Source organism: Mobula birostris, chromosome 1 (assembly GCF_030028105.1).
Source record: "Mobula birostris isolate sMobBir1 chromosome 1, sMobBir1.hap1, whole genome shotgun sequence".
Classification (NCBI taxonomy): Eukaryota; Metazoa; Chordata; class Chondrichthyes; order Myliobatiformes; family Myliobatidae; genus Mobula; species Mobula birostris.
The window spans coordinates 32,191,339-32,210,302 of NC_092370.1; the positions used below are offsets into that span (position 1 = coordinate 32,191,339).

Genomic DNA, 18,964 nt, shown 5'->3' on the forward strand with positions numbered 1-18,964 from the left:
CATCTCCCGCCGAACACAAAAAAAAAACGAAGACCAACCTTAGTGTCCCCCACAACTTCCCAACGCCCCCCCCAGTGTTTTCTTGAACCTTTTCCCAGTTCCAGCATCCTAATCGGATGACACACATTCCTCAGCATCCCTTATCTTCAACAATAACCCAAACAGGCTGAAAGCAGAACAGACTGCTAAAATGAAATAACTACAGCATAGCAGTAAAAGTGTGAACCAGGGTGTTGCACATGTTTGTTATGTGCTTGATAATCCTTTCAGTCCCTGCAATCCGTGGTGGTGTCTAGTGCTCAGATGTTTTGCAATTCCCATACCAGATGTGATACAGTTGGTCAGGACACTCTTGATGGTGCCCTGGTAAAATTTGGTTAGAGTGGGGGCAGGGAGCCTCGCTTGCCTCAAACTCCTTACGAGGTGGAGGTACTGCTGTGCTTTCCTGACTCAAGAGGTGGCATTGAGGGACCAGGTGAGATCATCCATGATGTGCATTCTAAGAAACTTGGTGCTCCTGACTCTTTCCACTGTGGAGCTGTTGATGTGCACAGGGCGTGGTCAGCCTGCACCTTCCTGAAGTCCACAATCATTTCTTCAGTCTTGTCCATGTTGAGACTTAAGTTGTTGTGTTTGCACCAGTCCACTAGTCAATCTGTCTCCTCTCTATATGCAGACTAGTTGATGATGAGGCCAACCACTGTCATGTCATCAGTGAACAATATTACGTGGCTGGAGCTGGATCTAGCAGTACAGTCGTGCATCAGCAGTGTGATCAACAGCGGCTGAACATACAGCCCTGGAGGGTGCCAGGGCTCAACATGGAGTTAATGAGGTTGCTGCCAACACAGACTGTCTGAGGTCTCTCTGTCAAGAAACCCAAGACCCAGTTATATAAAGAGGTGTTGATACCCAACAAGAACAGTTTACCCACCAGCTTGTAAGGAACGATTGTATAGAACACCAAGCTGTAGTCGATGAATAGAATTCGGATGTGGGCAGGATTTCCAGGTAGCCATCGATTTCAATTTGACCTCCCATTCTGACTTGTCTGTCCATTGACTCCTCTGCTGTCATAATGACACCACCCTCAGGTTGAAGTACCAACACCTCATATCCCATCTGGGTAGACGAATCATAAAGTTCTCTAATTTTTGGTAATTTCTCCCCCCTCCCCCTTCTCTGTTTCCTATTTCCCCATTCTGGCTCCCCTCTTAATCTCTCTCTCCCCTCTTCACCCACCCATCAGCTCCCTCTGTTGGCCCCCCTTTCCCTTTCACACCCGCCCCCCCCCCCCATGGTCCACTGTTCCCTCCTATGAGATTCCCCTCTACAGCAGGGGTTCTCAACCTGGGATCCACGGACCCTAGGTTAACGGCAAGGCTCCATGGCAAAAAAGGTTAGGAACACCTGTTCTGCAGCCATTTCCCTCCTTCTCCCAGCTTCTCACAACATCCCCCCTCCCCCACCCACCCACCATCCCCTCACCTGGTTTCACCTACCAGCTTATACTCCTTCCCTTCTCCACACCTCCTTATTCTGGCTTCTTCCCTTTTCCTTTCCAGTCCTGATGAAGAGCCTCAGCCCAAAACACTAACTGTTTATTCCTTTCCACGGATGCTGCGTGATCTACCGAGCTCCTCCAGCATTCTGTGTGTTTCCCTGCCTCCAGCTGCTTGACCTGCACAAAAGTATCCAACTTGACATCATGATTGTGCCACACAATTCAAAGGAATGAGTCCACTCTCCTCTCTGGTGACCAAAGCTTCTGAGGGTAACCACAAGAACTACATACAAGTCACTGAAAATCGTGCAATGAAAGCACAATCCTCAATGAGTTCCAAACCAGACAGAAGATAGCTGATGCCTAGAGAATAAAAACCCTTTTAAAATATACACCTTCATTTAAACTATTTAATAATTTAACTGCATATGCCAAACTGCAAATGTACCACTTATTTGATTTAAGACACTCCATCAGCCAGGATGGCAAAGAGTGGGAATGAAGGGGGCCTTTTCCGGTTGGCTTCTGGTAACTAGTCATGTTTTGCGGGGGTCTCTGTTTGGTCCGCTACTTTTCACGTTGTACGTTAATGACCCGCATTACAGAATTGATAGTTCTGCAGACACGATTGTGGATGATATCAAGATAGGTGGAGGGGCAGATAGTGTTGAGGAAGCAGAGTCTTGGACCGATTAGGGGAATGGACAAAGTAGCTGCAGATGGAATAGTGTTGGGAAGTGTATGGGCACGCATTTTGATAGAAAGAATAAAGGTGTAGAATATTTTTATGAAATCAGGAAGCGAGTTCAGAAATCAGAAGTACAAAGGGAAGGAATCCTTGTGCAGCATTCCCCAAAAGGTTGACTCAGCAGTAAAGAAAACAAATGCAGTGCTAGCATTCATTTCTAAAGGATTAAAATATAAATGAAGGATGTGAAGCTGAGGCTTTATAAGGCATTGGTTAGACCATATTGGAGTATTGTGAGCAGATTTGCACCCCACACCTACAGAAGGACGTGTTGGCATTAGAGAGGGGCCAGAGGAAATCTGGTCCCAGGAACGAAACAGTTAATGAATGAGAAGCATATGTTAGCTCTGAGCCTGTACTTGCTGGAGTTTAGAAGAATGAGGGGCAGGAGGGAGATCTCATTGAAACCTACAAAACATTGTAATAATGGATAGAAGGGACATGAAACAAATATTTCCAATAGTGAGAGAGGGCACAGCTATAGAATAGAAGCGCATTCCTTTAGAACAAAGACGTGAAGAAATTCCTTTAGCCAGAGGATGTGGGCCACAGACAGCCAATGCCATGGAGGCCAAGACATTGGGTATATTTAATTCTAGATTAGTAAGGGTGTCAAAAGTTACGGAGAAATAACAGGAGAATGAGTAGTTAGTTAGTTACTGCCAGTTACACCACTGGAGTTTAGGGGAGTTTCTGTTGTTTCCATACAATTTTGTTTTACCAGTCAGAGTTATTAGCCCTGAGCTGAACTCCCAAACCTGGAGGACCAGTGGACCACTCTTAGTCTGGTCCCTACCCTTTGACCTGATTGGCATGGGTGACCCTACCAAGAGTCAAAGCACAAGGCTCTGACTCCAGCTCACATAGCTCTCCGGGTCATTGAGACATGCAAGCTTCCAAACCCCACAACAAGGCTGTGGTCCTCTTGGAGGAGAATGGGTTTGAGAGGAAAAATAAATTGGCCATGATGAAATGAAATGAAATATCTTTATTGTCATTGCATAGTACAATTTGTCATGCACGAATACAGCAAAAATGAGTTTGCAACTCTGGTATTCAATGCCATAAAACAACAAAATAAATAAACAATAAATAAAATCAAGTAACCAGCCAGTACAAGCAATGTCCAGCAGTACAAAAGTGCAACTCAGGTGCATGACAGCCATAAAACCAGTATTAAAGTAGCAATATAACAAATTATGGATGATGCTTGATCGATTGGTTCGGAGCAATTATAGCTCTGGGGAAAAGCTATTTTTCAGTCTAGAAGTGTGGGCATAGAAAATCTTATAACGTCTGCCAGATGGAAGAAGTTCAAACAGATGATTGCATGGGTGTGTATTGTCCTTACAGATGCTTGTAGCTTTCCTTAGGCAGCGTGAGCTGTAGGTGTCCTCCAGGGCTGGGAGCTGTGTCCCAATGATCTTCTGTGCGCTAGAAACGACCCGCTTAAGTGCTTCCCTATCAGCTGCTGTACAACTGAGATACCACACAGAGATGCAGTGTGTTAAGATGCTCTCTATGGTGCAGCGGTAAAAGGTCACCAGCATCTGTTCAAGTAGACCAGCTTCAGATCAAACAGCGGACTCGATGGGCCAAATGGCTAATTCTGGACCTATGATCTTAGGCTCTTAAGCTCTTGTACAAAATTTTTACTGTGTACACAAAGTCAGACTGACCACCTGGCCCTTCAAGCCTGCCTCACAATTCAGTATGATCGTGCTGCTTTACCACTGGCTTCAGTAGCCCTAAATCCCCTGACTTTATAAGAATACATGAACCACAACTCCAGATACTTCAAATGATCTACCCTCTACAACTCTCAGAACTGCAAGGGTTCACATCCCTCTGCAAAAAAAAAAAAAATCTATATCTCTTATCATTTTAAATGGCTAATCCTTTACCTTAAAACTATGTCCTCACATTGGAGATCCCCCATTAGTAAAACATCCTGACATCTACCCTATCATGCCCCCCTTTGGGATCAAAGGTCTTTCAATGAGATCACCACTTGTTCTGAATAATATAGACCCAACTTTGTTTAGCTTTTCTGGTCAAATCAAAGATTCAAGATTCAAAAAACTTTATTGTCATTCTAACCGTACTCAGTTCTGCAGGGCAGAATGAGACAGCGTTTCATAGAAACATAGAAAATAGATGCAGGAGTAGGCCATTCAACCCTTCGAGCCTGCATCGCCATTTATTATGATCATGGCTGATCATCCAACTCAGAACCCCGCCCCAGCCTTCCTTCCATACCCCCTGATCCCCATAGCCACAAGGGCCATATCTAACTTCCTCTTAAATATAGCCAATGAACTGGCCTCAACTGTTTCCTGTGGCAGAGAATTCCACAGATTCACCACTCTCTGTGTGAAGAAGTTTTTCCTAATCTCGGTCCTAAAAGGCTTCCCCTCTATCCTCAAACTGTGGCCCCTCGTTCTGGACTTCCCCAACATCGGGAACAATCTTCCTGCATCTAGCCTGTCCAATCCCTTTAGGATTTTATACGTTTCAATCAGATCCTCCCTCAATCTTCTAAATTCCAACGAGCACAAGCCCAGTTCATCCAGTCTTTCTTCATATGAAAGTCCTGCCATCCCAGTAATCAATCTGGTGAACCTTCTTTGTACTCCCTCTATGGCAAGGATGTCTTTCCTCAGATTAGGGGACCAAAACTCACACAATACTCCAGGTGTGGTCTCACCAAGGCCTTGTACAACTGCAGTAGTACCTCCCTGCTCCTGTACTCGAATCTTCTCGCTATAAATGCCAGCATACCATTCGCCTTTTTCACCGCCTGCTGTACCTGCATGACCACTTTCAATGACTGGTGTATAATGACACCCAGGTCTCGTTGCACCTCCCTAATCGGCCACCATTCAGATAATAATCTGTTTTCCTATTTTTGCCACCAAAGTGGATAACTTCACATTTATCCACATTAAATTGCATCTGCCATGAATTTGCCCACTCACCCAACCTATCCAAGTCACCCTGCATCCTCTTAGCATCCTCCTCACAGCTAACACTGCCACCCAGCTTCGTGTCATCCGCAAACTTGGAGATGCTGCATTTAATTCCCTCATCCAAGTCATTAATATATATTGTAAACAACTGGGGTCCCAGCACTGAGCCTTGCGGTACCCCACTAGTCACCGCCTGCCATTCTGAAAAGGTCCCGTTAATTCCCACTCTTTGCTTCCTGTCTGCTAAGCAATTCTCCATCCACATCAGTACCTTACCCCCAATACCATGTGCTTTAAGTTTGCACACTAATCTCCTGTGTGGGACCTTGTCAAAAGCCTTTTGAAAATCCAAATATACCACATCCACTGGTTCTCCCCTATCCACACTACTAGTTACATCCTCAAAAAATTCTATGAGATTCGTCAGACATGATTTTCCTTTCAGAAATCCATGCTGACTTTGTCCGATGATTTCACCACTTTCCAATTGTGCTGTTATCACATCTTTGATAACTGACTCCAGTTATCAAAGATGTGATAACAGCACATTTTCCAGGAGCAGTGCAACATAACAAACGCAACACTAAATAATAAACATAACAATAAATAGTAAAACACAACAGCCACGTCAGTTAAAATCAGTTATAAGTGTCCAGTGCGAGTTAAAAGTGTCCAAAAGCAGAGTCAGGTAGAGCAACTATTTAGCAGTCTGACTACCTGTGGGAGGAAGCTGTTTAGTAGCCTTGTGCTTTTAGTTTGATGCTCCTGTAACATTTGCCTGATGGCAGAAGAACAAACGGTTCATCGAGAGGGTGTGAGGGGTCTTTAATGATGTACCGTGTCTTCTGGAGGCATTGACTCTGAAAGAGGTCTTGGACAGAAGGTAGGGAGACCCCAATAACCTTCTCTGCTTCCCTAACCACCCTCTGCAAGGCTTTTTTGTCGACAGCACTGCAGCTGGAGTACCAGGTTGTGATGCAACCACGCCTCTGTAGAATGTAGTTAAGATGTTAGTGGGGAGTGATGCTTGTTGAAGCTTCCTCAGAAAGTGCAATCTCTGCTGGGCCCATATTCAACTTAGGAATCTCCTAAGAACTCCTATGATACAATATTCTTTCTTAAGCAAGGGGACCAAAGCAGTGATTCGCCAAAATTAAAATTCCTCCAATGGAAATTCGTCCAGTACATAAGTACAGCGTTGAGGACCGGTGAAAAGATCGTCACAGAGGGCCCAAACACAAAAACAATCACAACCAGCATCATCTCAAGCCTCCATTCAACCAGCCATTCCAAAGCCCAGCAGCATTGGACACCCACTCCCCGCCCTCCCTTCCCAGCTCATCCATCCCCACAAGCCCCGTCCTCCCCTCCAACTCGCCCCACACACCCTCGCCACACCCTCCTCTCCCATCCCCTTCCAACATCCACTCACTCCGCATCAACTCACTTTCTGTGAACAAAAAGACTGCGACCAGTGGTACAGAACCAGTTTGATGCGAGTGTTCTCGCATTTTAAAGCGATGGGTTGGGACACGTCGCCCTGCTCCTGGCCCCGCTCCTCCACATCCCTGCCGACTTCCTCGGTGCCAACCTGATCGAAATTCGCCATTACTTCCCTGCTCACCTCTGCGCCGCGCCTGCACCGTTTTTCCGTGGATTCTGGGAAAGCGACCGACAACCTTGCGTCATGCCGCCCTCTCAGATGAAAAACTACAACTCCCATGGTGCAATGTGGCGGCCTCTTCTATCCAAATTTGTAGAAGGGTTGCAAATTGAAAGCATGAAAATTTGAGTTCCTTTAAGTTCTATAATTAATTATACATCCTGCGGCGGTCTGTAATACGCCTGGATGCGTCTAAACAGCCGGAAATAGAAGAAGATTGAAAGCATTGATGGGAATGTCAGGAGGTGTATTTGCTATTACTGTAATGAAAATTGGACTAGTTTTCTATGTTTCAATGGTGCGATGGTGTTCATCCAAAATTTCATAACTAGAGAATACGCAAATCATTCAGTTTCTAGTTCCAAGGGACGCATTCTCGGAGTTCATATGTTTTGTCGACTGCCAGTTACCCCCTCCCCCAAACCCTGATAATTTTCTGTGATAAATCAGAAGCTACAGATCAGATCCAGAGGGTTCACAAATGTACCTGAACCTTTATGCAGCCCAGCCGAGCTAATGGGTTCTAAAACAACTTCCTTAAGTATGGTATAGCCCAAAGCACTTCACAGACCACAAGGTCGTTTAGAAAATTGATGCTGCCATGAAAGAGGGCAGATATTACAATACTTTGGTTTAAAGTTAGATTCTAAAAGTTTTTTTTAAAAGGAGAAAAGGCTGGAGTGAGAGAAATGGATGAAGACAGGAAATCCAGAGCCCAGACAATGAAGGCCCAGCTTTCAAGATTGCAGTGGTTAAAATGAGGGATGGAGTGGAGTTTATATTTATTGGACAGTTATTATGATAAAATTAGCAAGAAATCATAAAACTTAACCATAAACAGGATTTAATGTGGATCAACAAGCAAGGGAATGATTGGATGAATGAGATTTGTGCAAATTAAGTTACAGGCAGTGCATTTTTTTTTCTCCTCAACACTATAAGTGAAATTAGAGAGGTGCACCTTGCAAATAAGCGAGCAAAGACATAGATAAAGGTTTCAGACAAGCTGTAGCAGAGGTTACGTTGATTAGTGTTATGATGTGGGTACACTTGTCTGAGATACAATATGGATTAACTATGGCACAAAAATCCTGTTTGTAAATTGCTTTGTTCAGTCAGGTATCAGGAGAGAAAATGGACTCAGAGATTATAGAAAAATTGTGACAAAATCCTGCATTGCAGAAATCCCTGTATTTAACTGGGAGAAATTTCTGCAATGCTACCAATTTTCTGACCCCTGGGATTTGAAAGCTTTTTCCACTGGTCAATATAATTTACCTTCAGAGCTTTATTGGTTTGCTGAATCTTTCCAGCATTTCTTTTAATTTTGTTTTAGCATTCCCTAATTTCTTTCTTATAATTTAAGGAAGGTTTCCACACTTTGTTCCTCCTTTCCTTATTCCCTTTCCCTATTCCCTTTCCCTATCACATTCAGATCTATTTAATTGTCACATGTACATCAAGACACCCAGTGAAATTCTGGAGGAGGAGAAGATAGCGGCGCAACGCAGTGTGTGCAGCCACTCCGGTGGCGATGTCTGTTATTTGTCAAGTAGGCAGACATCCCACCTCTCCCGGAAGTTCCAGGAGGCTCCCACATATTAATAGTGGCTCCCTGATGCCCGCAAATTATATACAATATCACGGGAATCAATTTTTTTGAAAGCGAGCGGGAGAAAGCAAGAAAGAGCGCGAGAGCGACCATGAGAGAGAGCGAGAGCGAAAGCAAGCAAGAGCACAAGCAAGTGAGAGCACTTGAAAACATGCAAGCGACCACGAGAGAGAGAGAGAGAGAGAGAGAGCGCGAGCGCAAGCGCGCCATGGCAGAGTGTTCCAAAAACTATATAAAACGTACGTCAACCCAGACTACACTAAAGTGTACCCCTGCCTAATAGGGGTCAAAATAATGACAGTGTTGCTCGCTGCACTGTTTGCAACAGTGACTTTTCTATTGCTCATGGTGGGTTAAGACTGTAAAAGACGTGTTGAGGTGAGTTTAACAGGTGTCATTCGTTATTTAAACTAGCTGGCCAGCTGCTAAGGAGCTACTCTATTGCAGACATTCCAGCTCTCCCGCAAATTGATGGTGCTACCTCCCTGAAATGAGTTTTTGCAGGGTGGGATGTCTGAGTAGGTACCATGCACAATTCTGATTTGATGGAGACAGACGTGAGAGTACAGAGGAACATCTGGAGAAATTTCTGAAATGCCCGCTTCGCTGCCGCTGCTACTGTGTGATCCAGAATCTCCAGAGGAGAAGGCCCCCAATCCTCAGCTTTGCTTGTTTTGTGGCCAGGGTGAGGTCGAAGGCGCTCAGCAGAGGATGGCGCTTGGGAGGCTGTATCGGAGGGGCTGGTCGGAGGCTCGAAGTTTTCGGACGGACGGACTCAGTATCGGCTGTTGTCAGGTGCTTCCAATGCATCGGCAGTTGTTTATGGCAGGGAGTTTCTCCCTTTGCCGCCTGCTATCGGGGACTCGGGAGTCAATCGGGACTTTGAGACTTTTTTTTTACCGTGCCCATGGTCTGTTCTTTATCAAATTATGGTATTGCTTTGCACTGCTGTAACTATATGTTATAATTAAGTGGTTCTGTCAGTGTTAGTCTTTGGTTTGTCCTGTTTTTCTGTGATATCACTCTGGAAGAACATTGAATCATTTCTTAATGCATGCATGCATTTCCAAATGACAATAAACGAGGACTGAGTGTTCTCATAATCTAATAATTTGCGTTAACAACCAACACAACCTAAGGATGTGCTGAGGGCAGTCCACAAATGTCACCACACATTCCAGCTCCAACATAGCACGTCCACCATGCTTGACAGAACAACACTGAACACAACAAAACAGAAAACAATAAGCAACAAAATAACAACAGCAAAACAAGTCCCTTTCCTCCCTCCCACTCACCCACACACACATATGGACAGCACCTCCCCCCCCCAATCCCAGGACAAGCTTCCAGTCTCAGACTCCCGATCGACCTTCAGACTTTGATCTTCAGTATTGATCCCCAGATGAGCCAATGATGGGACTGCGAAGTCCAGCATTGCTGACTCGCCAGCCCTCATGCCTCCTGCTTGCATGGACATCTGGTCCCAGGACCCACTGACCTGGAACAGCCCAACATCCTTTGTCACAGGTTCAGGTTGCTTCAAGCGACCCTTCCAAACTTTCTTCTCAGCTTCTTCCTACTTCCAACCTACTTTCTTATGACATTGAGGAAGGCTGGTTCCTCCTTACTCACACTCCTTGAAGACTGCACAGGATTTTGACTCTTCGGGGATTGTTTATACTTTGAGGAAACAGGCAAATTTGGTAGTGTGGATTTTCCAATGTAAACCCTGCCTGATATTATTTTCTGCTGGATTAATTTGCATAACCGTTGGCTGGCTGGTGCACAACAGACAGTTTCCTATGTTAACTCAAAGTGAAAATTATCCTGTGTGCAAGGTCAACAGGAAATGATTAAAATAAAACTGTACACTCTTTATGTCTACAAAAATTTCTTTCCTGTTTTGACTATTTTGTTTGACATTTACAGTATGTCAGATTTTTCCATTCCATATTTATAGTTGAAAACATTATCTAAATATCCTGCATCTTGACATGTACATCCTACAATTCCAATTGTTTTAACTATCAAACAAACATGCATGTTAGGAAATAAAACTAGCCCCTCAAAACTGCATCAAAACCAATTTCTCTATATTAACTCCACCTGGTTACCTTGAATTTTCCTAAGTACCTAAAATACTGAATGCACCTGAGTGACCAGGAAACTGAGTGGCAGAAAGAATAAGAAAAATGGGCAGGTACACATGTTTGCTGGACATAATTGGTGACTGATCTGATTGTACCCTCAATTCTACTCACGGTAACTGTTTAGTAGGTAGCCATCGATCCCAGGGGATCATGGGTTTGCGCCTGTGGTGGAATATGTCCTCTCCAGGCCGCAAGCCTGGGCAGGAAGCTTAGAAGAACTGGCCATTGTGCATGCAGTGGGTTCCCCCTCTCCACGTCACTGACGTAGTCCAAGGGAAGGGCAAGCGCTGGCGCCAGTGTCGTCGCAGAGGTTGCCAGAGTGAAGCTGTAAACAACATCAAACTGCCTTAGAGACCGCGGCTCCGGATTTCTTCCTCAGGGTTTACTCCCGAAGTCTTTTCTATGGATGGGTATGGCCGCAAGGCAGCGGAGGTTTAAAATCAGAGTTTTCCTTCTCCTAGACGAGCCCCGCCTGCCCGAGGTAACTGTTTAACCCCTTGCTTATAAAATAATTGTTTACCTCTGTTTTAAAAATACTCAAATACAAAACTCCTGTTACCATTTGATGAGGAGAGTTCCAAAGACCCAGAGGACAATTCAAAAAAAAATAGCTCAGCTCTCTCTTAAAGGAACAATCCCCTAGTTTTAAACAATGACCTATAATTCTGGATTCTTCAACAAGATTTTGTGTACTGTGTTGTTCGGGATCTTAAATGTCTTGCTGAAATCCACTCTCACTCTCCTTTAATTCAATGGAAACTTGTTACATATCCCCAAAATGTTGACGGTGGAGGTCAGGACCTGAATCCAAAGCAACTGGATGAGTTATCCTCCTCCAAAAGGCTACACAAACACAGATGCCAACCTTCAGTCAATGTGATTCACCCTGTGTGACCTCAAGGAACAGCTGAATGCATTGGATACAGCAGAAGCTGTGGGGCCCAACAATCCCTCAGCTGTGATATTGAAGAAATTTGCTCCCGAAGTAGTCAGACTGTTTTAGCACAAGCACAACACCACAAGCCCCCCACATGAAAAATCGAAATGAAATGTTTAATTTTAAATACTGAGTAGAAAATGGACCTGTTATCCTCTCGTCACAGAAGCAGATGAAGTTTATTCTGGCTACCACCTTAACTTTGTATTCTCAAACACTACTGGAGTGATGAAGTAAGTTAGTGACTGGGCTATTAAGCAAGGTTAGTACTTTATTCCTGGGAATGTAGAAGATTGAGAGGAGATTTGATTGAGGTATACAAAATTATGAGGGGTAAAGATGGGGTAAATGCAAGCAGGCTTTTTCCACTGAGATTGGGAGGGACTACAACTAGAGGTCATGTGTTAAGGATGACAGATGAAAAGTTTAACGGGAACATGAGGGGAAATTTCTTCTCTCAGTGGACCGTTAGAGAGTGGCATGATTTCGATTTCAATGATTAAGAGAAGTTTCGTTAAGTACATGGATGGTAGGGGTATGGCGGGCTATGGTCCCAGTCCAGGTCAATGTGAGTAGGCAGTTTAAATGTTTTGGCATGGACTAGATGGGCCAAAAGGCTTGTTTCTGTGCCTTACTTTTATATGACTCAATACTAACCAATAACTGATCAACGATACTCAGTTTAAGTACTGATAGGACCATTAATCCTATGGAACAGGCAACGGAACTAATTTCTAAAAGTAAAGTGAGGTGAGAATGAATGGATTTACAACAAGGCGGTCTTTGTCATCAAAGGGCCCAGGTAAACCTTGAGCCAGTGGGAGGAGACTCTGCTTTCTGACTGCAGTCATATCTTACATGGAAGAATATTATTTGCTGTGGGTAAATTAAAATATCTAAGTCCCAGAATACTGATGCCGGTCACCTAACACTCTTATAGATTTCTATCACTGTACAGTGGAGAGTATACTAAATGGTTGCATCTCAGCTCGGTATGGAGGCTCCAGTTGATATTTGCCCCGCCCAAGTCCAGGTGAATGTTGTTCAGTCTCGCAAGAGGCTGCAGAGAGTTGTAGACTTGGCCAGCTCCATTATTGGTGCAAACCTCCCCACCACCAAGGACACCTTCAAAAATCGGTGCCTCAAAAAGGCAGCATCCATCTAGCTTTTAGCACATTGGCCTTCATAAATCAAAGTATTGGGCGCAGAAGATGGGATTTTATGTTGAAGTTGTATAAGATGTTGGCGAGGCCCAATTTGGAGTATTGTGTGCCATTCTGGTAACCTACCTGCAGCAGACACCCCACCTCTCCTGGAAGTTCCGGGGTCTCCCGCATATTGATAGTGGCTCCCTGATGCCCGGAAATTATATACAATATCCTGGAAACTGATTTTTTTGAGAGGGAGAGCGAGAGCGAGCATCCTGATCGGTCTACTTAGCACAAAGAGAGACCAGTCAGGATGCTCGCTTTTGCCCATGGTGGGTTAAGACTGTAAAAGACATGTTGAGGTGAGTTTAACAGGTGTCATTCATTCATTAGCATAGCTAACGTTATTTAAACTAGCTGGCCAGCTGCTAAGGAGCTACTCTATTGATGTCCTACGTGATGAGGCCAAACTCCCTGTAGACTTGCTTAAAATTGTAATAGAATTTAAAAAACGACTCCATGATAATATAATATAATATCAGTACATATTTTAATGTCACATTTTCTGCATATACCCAACTTGGTTTACAGATTAGACAAAATCACTAAACAAAGTATTACATTCGCCCTTGGAGGGTGACCCGGGGGGTGGGGCGCAGGGGTGCTACTTCCCTGAAATGAGTTTTTGCAGGGTGGGATGTCTGCTACAGGAAAGATGTAAATAAGGTTGAAAGGGTACAGGGAAATTTTACAAGGATGTTGCCATGACAGGAAGACCTGAGCTATAAGGAAAGATTGAATAGTTAAGACTTTACTCCTTGGAAAGTTGAAGGCTCAAGGGAGATTTGATAGAGGCATACAAAATTATGAGGGGTATAGATTGAGTAAGTGCAAGCAGGCTTTTTCCACTGAGGTTGGGTGGGATTACAACTAGAGATCATGGTTTAAGGGTAAAAGGTGAAACGTTTAAGGGGAACATAAGAGGAAACTTCTTCTCTTATAAGGTTGTGAGAGTGTGGAATGAGCTGCCAGTGCATGCAATCTCGATTTCAACTTTTAAGAGAAGTTTTGATAGGCACATGGATAGTGGGGGTATTATTGGCTATGGTCCAAGTGCAGGTCTATGGGAGTTTAAATGGTTCGGCATGGACTAGATGGGCCAAAGGGCCTGGTTTTGTGCTTTACTGTTCTATAACTCTAAAGGACCCCCATCATCCAGGACAAGCTTTTTTTCATTACTACCATTGGAGATGTTTTGGGTCTTAGCCTGAAACGGCAACTGTACTTTTTTCCATAGATGCTGCCTGGCCTGCTGAGTTCCTCCAGCATTTTGTATGTGTTGCTTGGATTTCCGACATCTGCAGGCTTTCTCTTGTTCGGATTTTTCCCTCTGGGTTTATTCCCGAAGCCTTCCCCATGAATGGGTACAGTCACAAGGCAGCGGAGGTTTGAGATCAGAGTTTTCCTTCTCCTAGATGAGCTGCCACCCACGGTTGATGAGCCCCATCTGCCGGAAGCGACTGGTTTTAAGGCGCTGTAACCCACCTTTACCCCTTCTCCTGTCAGTAGAAATGATTCCACCGGGCTTAGTAGCTAAGCCACACGTGAAGGCCAGGAGCTGGACTTGGTTGTCAGAGGCTATTTGAGGCGCACACTATCAGGAGCATTTAATAGGTAGTGAGAGCTTGTCCCCATTACCACCCCCCTCTCCCGGCTATAACAAACTTTACCAAGCTGTTGAGAATCAGAACCAGGTTTATTATCACTACATATATGACATAGAGTGTGCTGTTTTGCAGCAGTAATACAGGGTAAAGACTTAAAAATGACTATGAATTACAAAATAAATTGTGCAAAAAATAATGAAGTAGCGTTCATGGGTTCATGGACCATTCAGAAATCTGTTGACAGGTGTGGAGGGGTGGATGATGTTCCTAAAACATTGAGCGTGGGTCTTCAGGCTTGGGTCCTTCCTCTCCAGTGATACTAATGAAAAGGGGACATGTACCGGGACATGGAGATCCTTAGTGATGGATGCTGCCATCTTGAGGCACCACCTCTTGAAAATGTCCTTGATGGTGTTGTGTCCAACATGGAGCTGATATGGATGGCACTGAGATTATTGAATTAAGTTGCAGCTACAACCCCCACCCATGCTCCTGGTGTAGCCTTTGTGATTAGTCAAGGGCTTTGATGGCTAGTGATCGTCACAAAATAACTTGAGTCTTACCTTCTGGAATCTACATCATCACTACCGAAATGTTGATGATGGAGGTTTAGTGACTATGTGTCAAAGAACATCATAGGATTTTACTTTGGGCATTATCTGGGTGCTTCCTACCACTTCCAAGTTCAAGGCAGGATATTTGTTCATTTTCCATTGGATACCAAATTATCTGAGGACTTGAAAACAGAGTTCCACAATAAACAATCATCAGTAACAGCCTTGTTCCAGGATATGCAATAAGGAGAAAACAATTATATGCAATAATGGAGAATTTGGATGTGATTAGCTCAAAAATTCTTCCCTCCAGAAATCTACACCATTATTGATAGGCTCCAGTCACTAGCGTACAGTAATCATAATTAGTTCTCGTTCATTAGCCATAACTGATCTCACTAAATTTTTTTTATATAGTCATAGAGTCATAGAAAAGTACAGCACAGAAACAAATCCCTCAGCCAATCTAGTCTGTGCCAAACCATTTAAACAGCCTAGTCCCATCAACCTACACACAGAACAAAGCCCTCCATACCCCTCCCCTCCATGTACCTATCCAAACTTCTCTTAAATTGGAAATCAAAATCACACCCATCACTTGCCCTAGCAGATCATTCCACACTCTAACCACCTTCTGAGTGAAGATGTTTCCCCACATTTTCTCCTTAAATATTTCACCTTTCACCCTTACCCCATGACCTCTGGTTGTAGTCTCACCAACCTCAGTGAAAACAGTCTGTTTGCATTAACCCTATGTATACCCCTCATAATTTTTGTATACCTCTATCAAATCTCCCTGCAATCTTCTAAGTTCCAAGGAATAAGTTTCTAACCTATTCAATCTTTCCTTATAACTCAGGTCCTCTAGTTCTGGTAACATCCTTATAAATTTTCTTGGTACTCTTCCAAACTTATTTACATTTTTCCTGTAATTTGGTGACCAAAACTGCACACAATGCTCTAAGTCAGGCCTCACCAATGTCTTATACAATTTCAACATAACATCCCATCTCCTGTACTCAGTACTTTGATTTATGAAGGCCAAAGTAACAAATGCTTTCTTTACAGTGCTATCTAACTGTGACAGCCCTTTCAAGGAATCATGGACCTGCATTCCCAGATCCCTTTGTTCTACCACACTCCTCAGTGCCTCACCATTCACTTTATAAGTGAACAGAAGGGCACAACCCTGGTTGGTCCTACAAAAGTGTAACACCTCACACTTGTCCGCATTCAATTCCATCTGCCATTTTTCAGCCCATTTTTCTAGCTGGTCCACATCCCACTGCAAGCTTTCATAGTCTTCCTTGTTGTCCACTACACATCTAAATTTGCTGTCATCCACAAATTTGCTGATCCAGTTTACCACATTATCAACCAGTTCACTGAAACAGATGACAAACAACAACAGGTCCAGCACCAGTTCCTATGGTACAGCACTAGTCACAGGCTTTCAGTCAGAGAGCCAACCATCTACTACCACCCTCTGGCTTCTCCCACAAAGCCAACGTCTGATCCAATTGAAAACCTCATCTTGAATGCTGAGCGACTGAACCTTCTTGACCAGCTGGGACAGTAGAGATGCCAAGCGGGATAGTCCAATGCTCATCTTGTAGGATGTGGGAAGGCAGGGAGAACTCCAGTGTCCTTGATGACCATATGGTGAGAAGTGCATCCAGCTGCAGCTTCTAACAATCTGCAATAAGGAGTTGCAGCTGGAACTGGATGAATTCCAGACCATTTTGGGAGGCTGAGGGGGTAATAAATAGGACATATAGTGAGGTAGTTACACCCAAAGTGCAGGACACGGGAGACTGGGTGACAGTCAGGAATGGGGAAGGGGTTAAGGAGCCAATGCAGAGTACCCCTGTAGCCATCCCCCTCAACAACAGGTGTATCACTTTGCATACTGTTGGGAAGGGGGTGGTGTGGGTTGATCTAACAGAGGAAGGTCACAATGGTTGAGTCTCTGGCACTGACACTGCCTCTGCAACTTAGAAGGGAAGGGAAGGAGAAGAGGCATGCTGTGATAATAGGGGATTCATTAGTTAGGATAATGAATAGGAGGCTCTGTGGGAAAGAACAAGATTCCCAGACGGAATCCAAGGGTGCAGGTCATCTCAGATTGAGTCCTCAGTGTTCTTAAGTGGGAGGGTGAACAGCCAGAAGTCGTGGTCCATGTAGGTACCAATGACATGGGTATGATGAGTAATAAGGTTCTGCAAAGGGAGTTCAGGGAGTTAGGTGCTAAGTTAAAGGGCAGGACCTCCAGGCTTGTGATCCCAGGATTGCTACCCATGCCACATGCTAGTATAGGAAGGAGGGCATATTATTTTTGGGTCATTGGGTTCTCTTCCAGGGAAGGTGGGACCTGTACAGATGAAATGGTTTGCACCCAAACTGCAGGGGGACTAATATCCAAGCATGAAAGTTTGTTAATGCTGCACTGTGGGGTTTAAACTAGAGCTGCAGAGGGAAGGGAAACAGAGTGCCAGAACAGTTAGTGGAGAGGCTGTGATGACAGTTGTTGGTAAAATCTCAGACAAAGATAGGAACCAAAAGGTTAAGCATGCTGTGAGTGTGTCCTGAACTGCCTATATTTCAATGCAAGAAATTCAATAGGAAAGGTGTAAGATAGTGCTGAAGATGAGGTATCTGGTTTCCAAACAGAGGCAATGTGTGGTGAGGAGAGGATGTTGACAGGGAAAAATTACAAACAACAGGAATTCTGCAGATGCTGGAAATTCAAGCAACACACATCAAGGTTGCTGGTGAACGCAGTAGGCCAGGCAGCATCTCTAGGAAGAGGTGCTGCTTGGCCTGCTGCGTTCACCAGCAACTTTGATGGGAAAAATTGCAGTCTACAAGATGAGTTGCGAGATAAAAGGTGGACAAAATCAAAAAGGGTGAATTCAGAACAGAAGGTGTTAATTTTAAATGTGCACAGTGTATGGAATAAGGTAGATGAACTTGTAGCACAGTTTCAGAATGGCAGGTATGATGTTGTAGCCATCACTGAATCATGGCTGAAAGAAGATTATAGTTGGGAGCTCAACGTTCAAGGATACACATTGTATCGAAAGGACAGGCAGGAAAGCAGAGGGGGCGGTGTTACTGTATTGGTAAAAAAATGAAATCAAATCATTAGAAGGAGATGACATAGGGTCAGAAGGTGTTGAATCATTGTGGATAGAGCTAAGGAACTGCAAGGGTAAAAAAGACCCTGATGGGAGTTGTATACATACCCCCGAAACAGTAGTAAGGATGTGGTCTACAAATTACAACATGAGGTAGAAAATGCATGCCAAAAGGACAATGTTACAATTATCATGGGGGATTTCAATATGCAGGTATACTGGGAAAATCAGACTGGTGCGGGATTCCAAGAGGGGGAATCTAGAAAGGAATGCCTACAAGATGGCTTTTTAGAGCAGCTTGTGATTGAGCCCACTCGGGGATCAGCTATTCTGGATTGGGTGTTGTGCAATGAACCAGAATTGATTAGAGAGCTTAAGGTAAAAGAAACCTTAATGGAAATTGATCATAGTATGATCGAATTCACCCTGACATTTGAGACGGAGAAGCTAAAGTCAGATGTAGCCGTATAGCAGCGGGGTAAAGGGAATAACATTACATGACACAAGAGAGCAGTTGGCCAACATTGATTGGAAAAGAACACTAGCAAGGATGATAGTAGAGCAGCAATGCTGGAATTTCTGGAAGCAATTCAGAAGGCACGGCATATACACATCCCAAAGAGGAAAAAGTATTCTAAGGGCAAGATGACGCAACTGTGGCAAACAAGAGAAGTCAAAGCCGACAAAGAGAGGGCATATAATAGAACAAAAATAGTGGGAAGTTACAGGATTCGGAAGCTTTTAAAAACCAACAGAAGGCAAGTTAAAAAGTCATTAAGGCAAAGATGGAATATGAAAGTAAGCTAGCCAGTAATGTTAAAGAGGATCCGAAAAGTTTCTTCAGATACATAAGGTGTAAAAGAGAGGCAGGA

At 44.0% G+C, this 18,964-nt stretch overlaps 1 protein-coding gene across 5 annotated transcripts in view; it reads right to left on the minus strand.

The window, feature by feature from the left end:
- gdap1 (ganglioside induced differentiation associated protein 1) overlaps positions 1-18,964 on the minus strand; it is a 90,156-nt gene that overhangs the window by 37,398 nt on the left and 33,794 nt on the right. The window contains exons 1-2 of one of the 5 annotated variants that reach the window (XM_072253545.1): positions 6,669-6,753; positions 1,503-1,681 (exon numbers count right to left, since the gene is read on the minus strand). The exons of 2 other annotated variants lie outside the window; for them this stretch is intronic. Coding sequence is in view for 1 of the 3 variants with exons in the window: in XM_072253520.1 (XP_072109621.1) it covers positions 6,669-6,830 (162 nt within the window). In the remaining 2 variants the exon portion in view is untranslated. Of the gene's footprint in view, positions 1-1,502; positions 1,682-6,668; positions 6,904-18,964 lie in introns of those variants that run through there. 2 more of the 5 variants (XM_072253551.1, XM_072253520.1) reach the window with 2 other exon arrangements.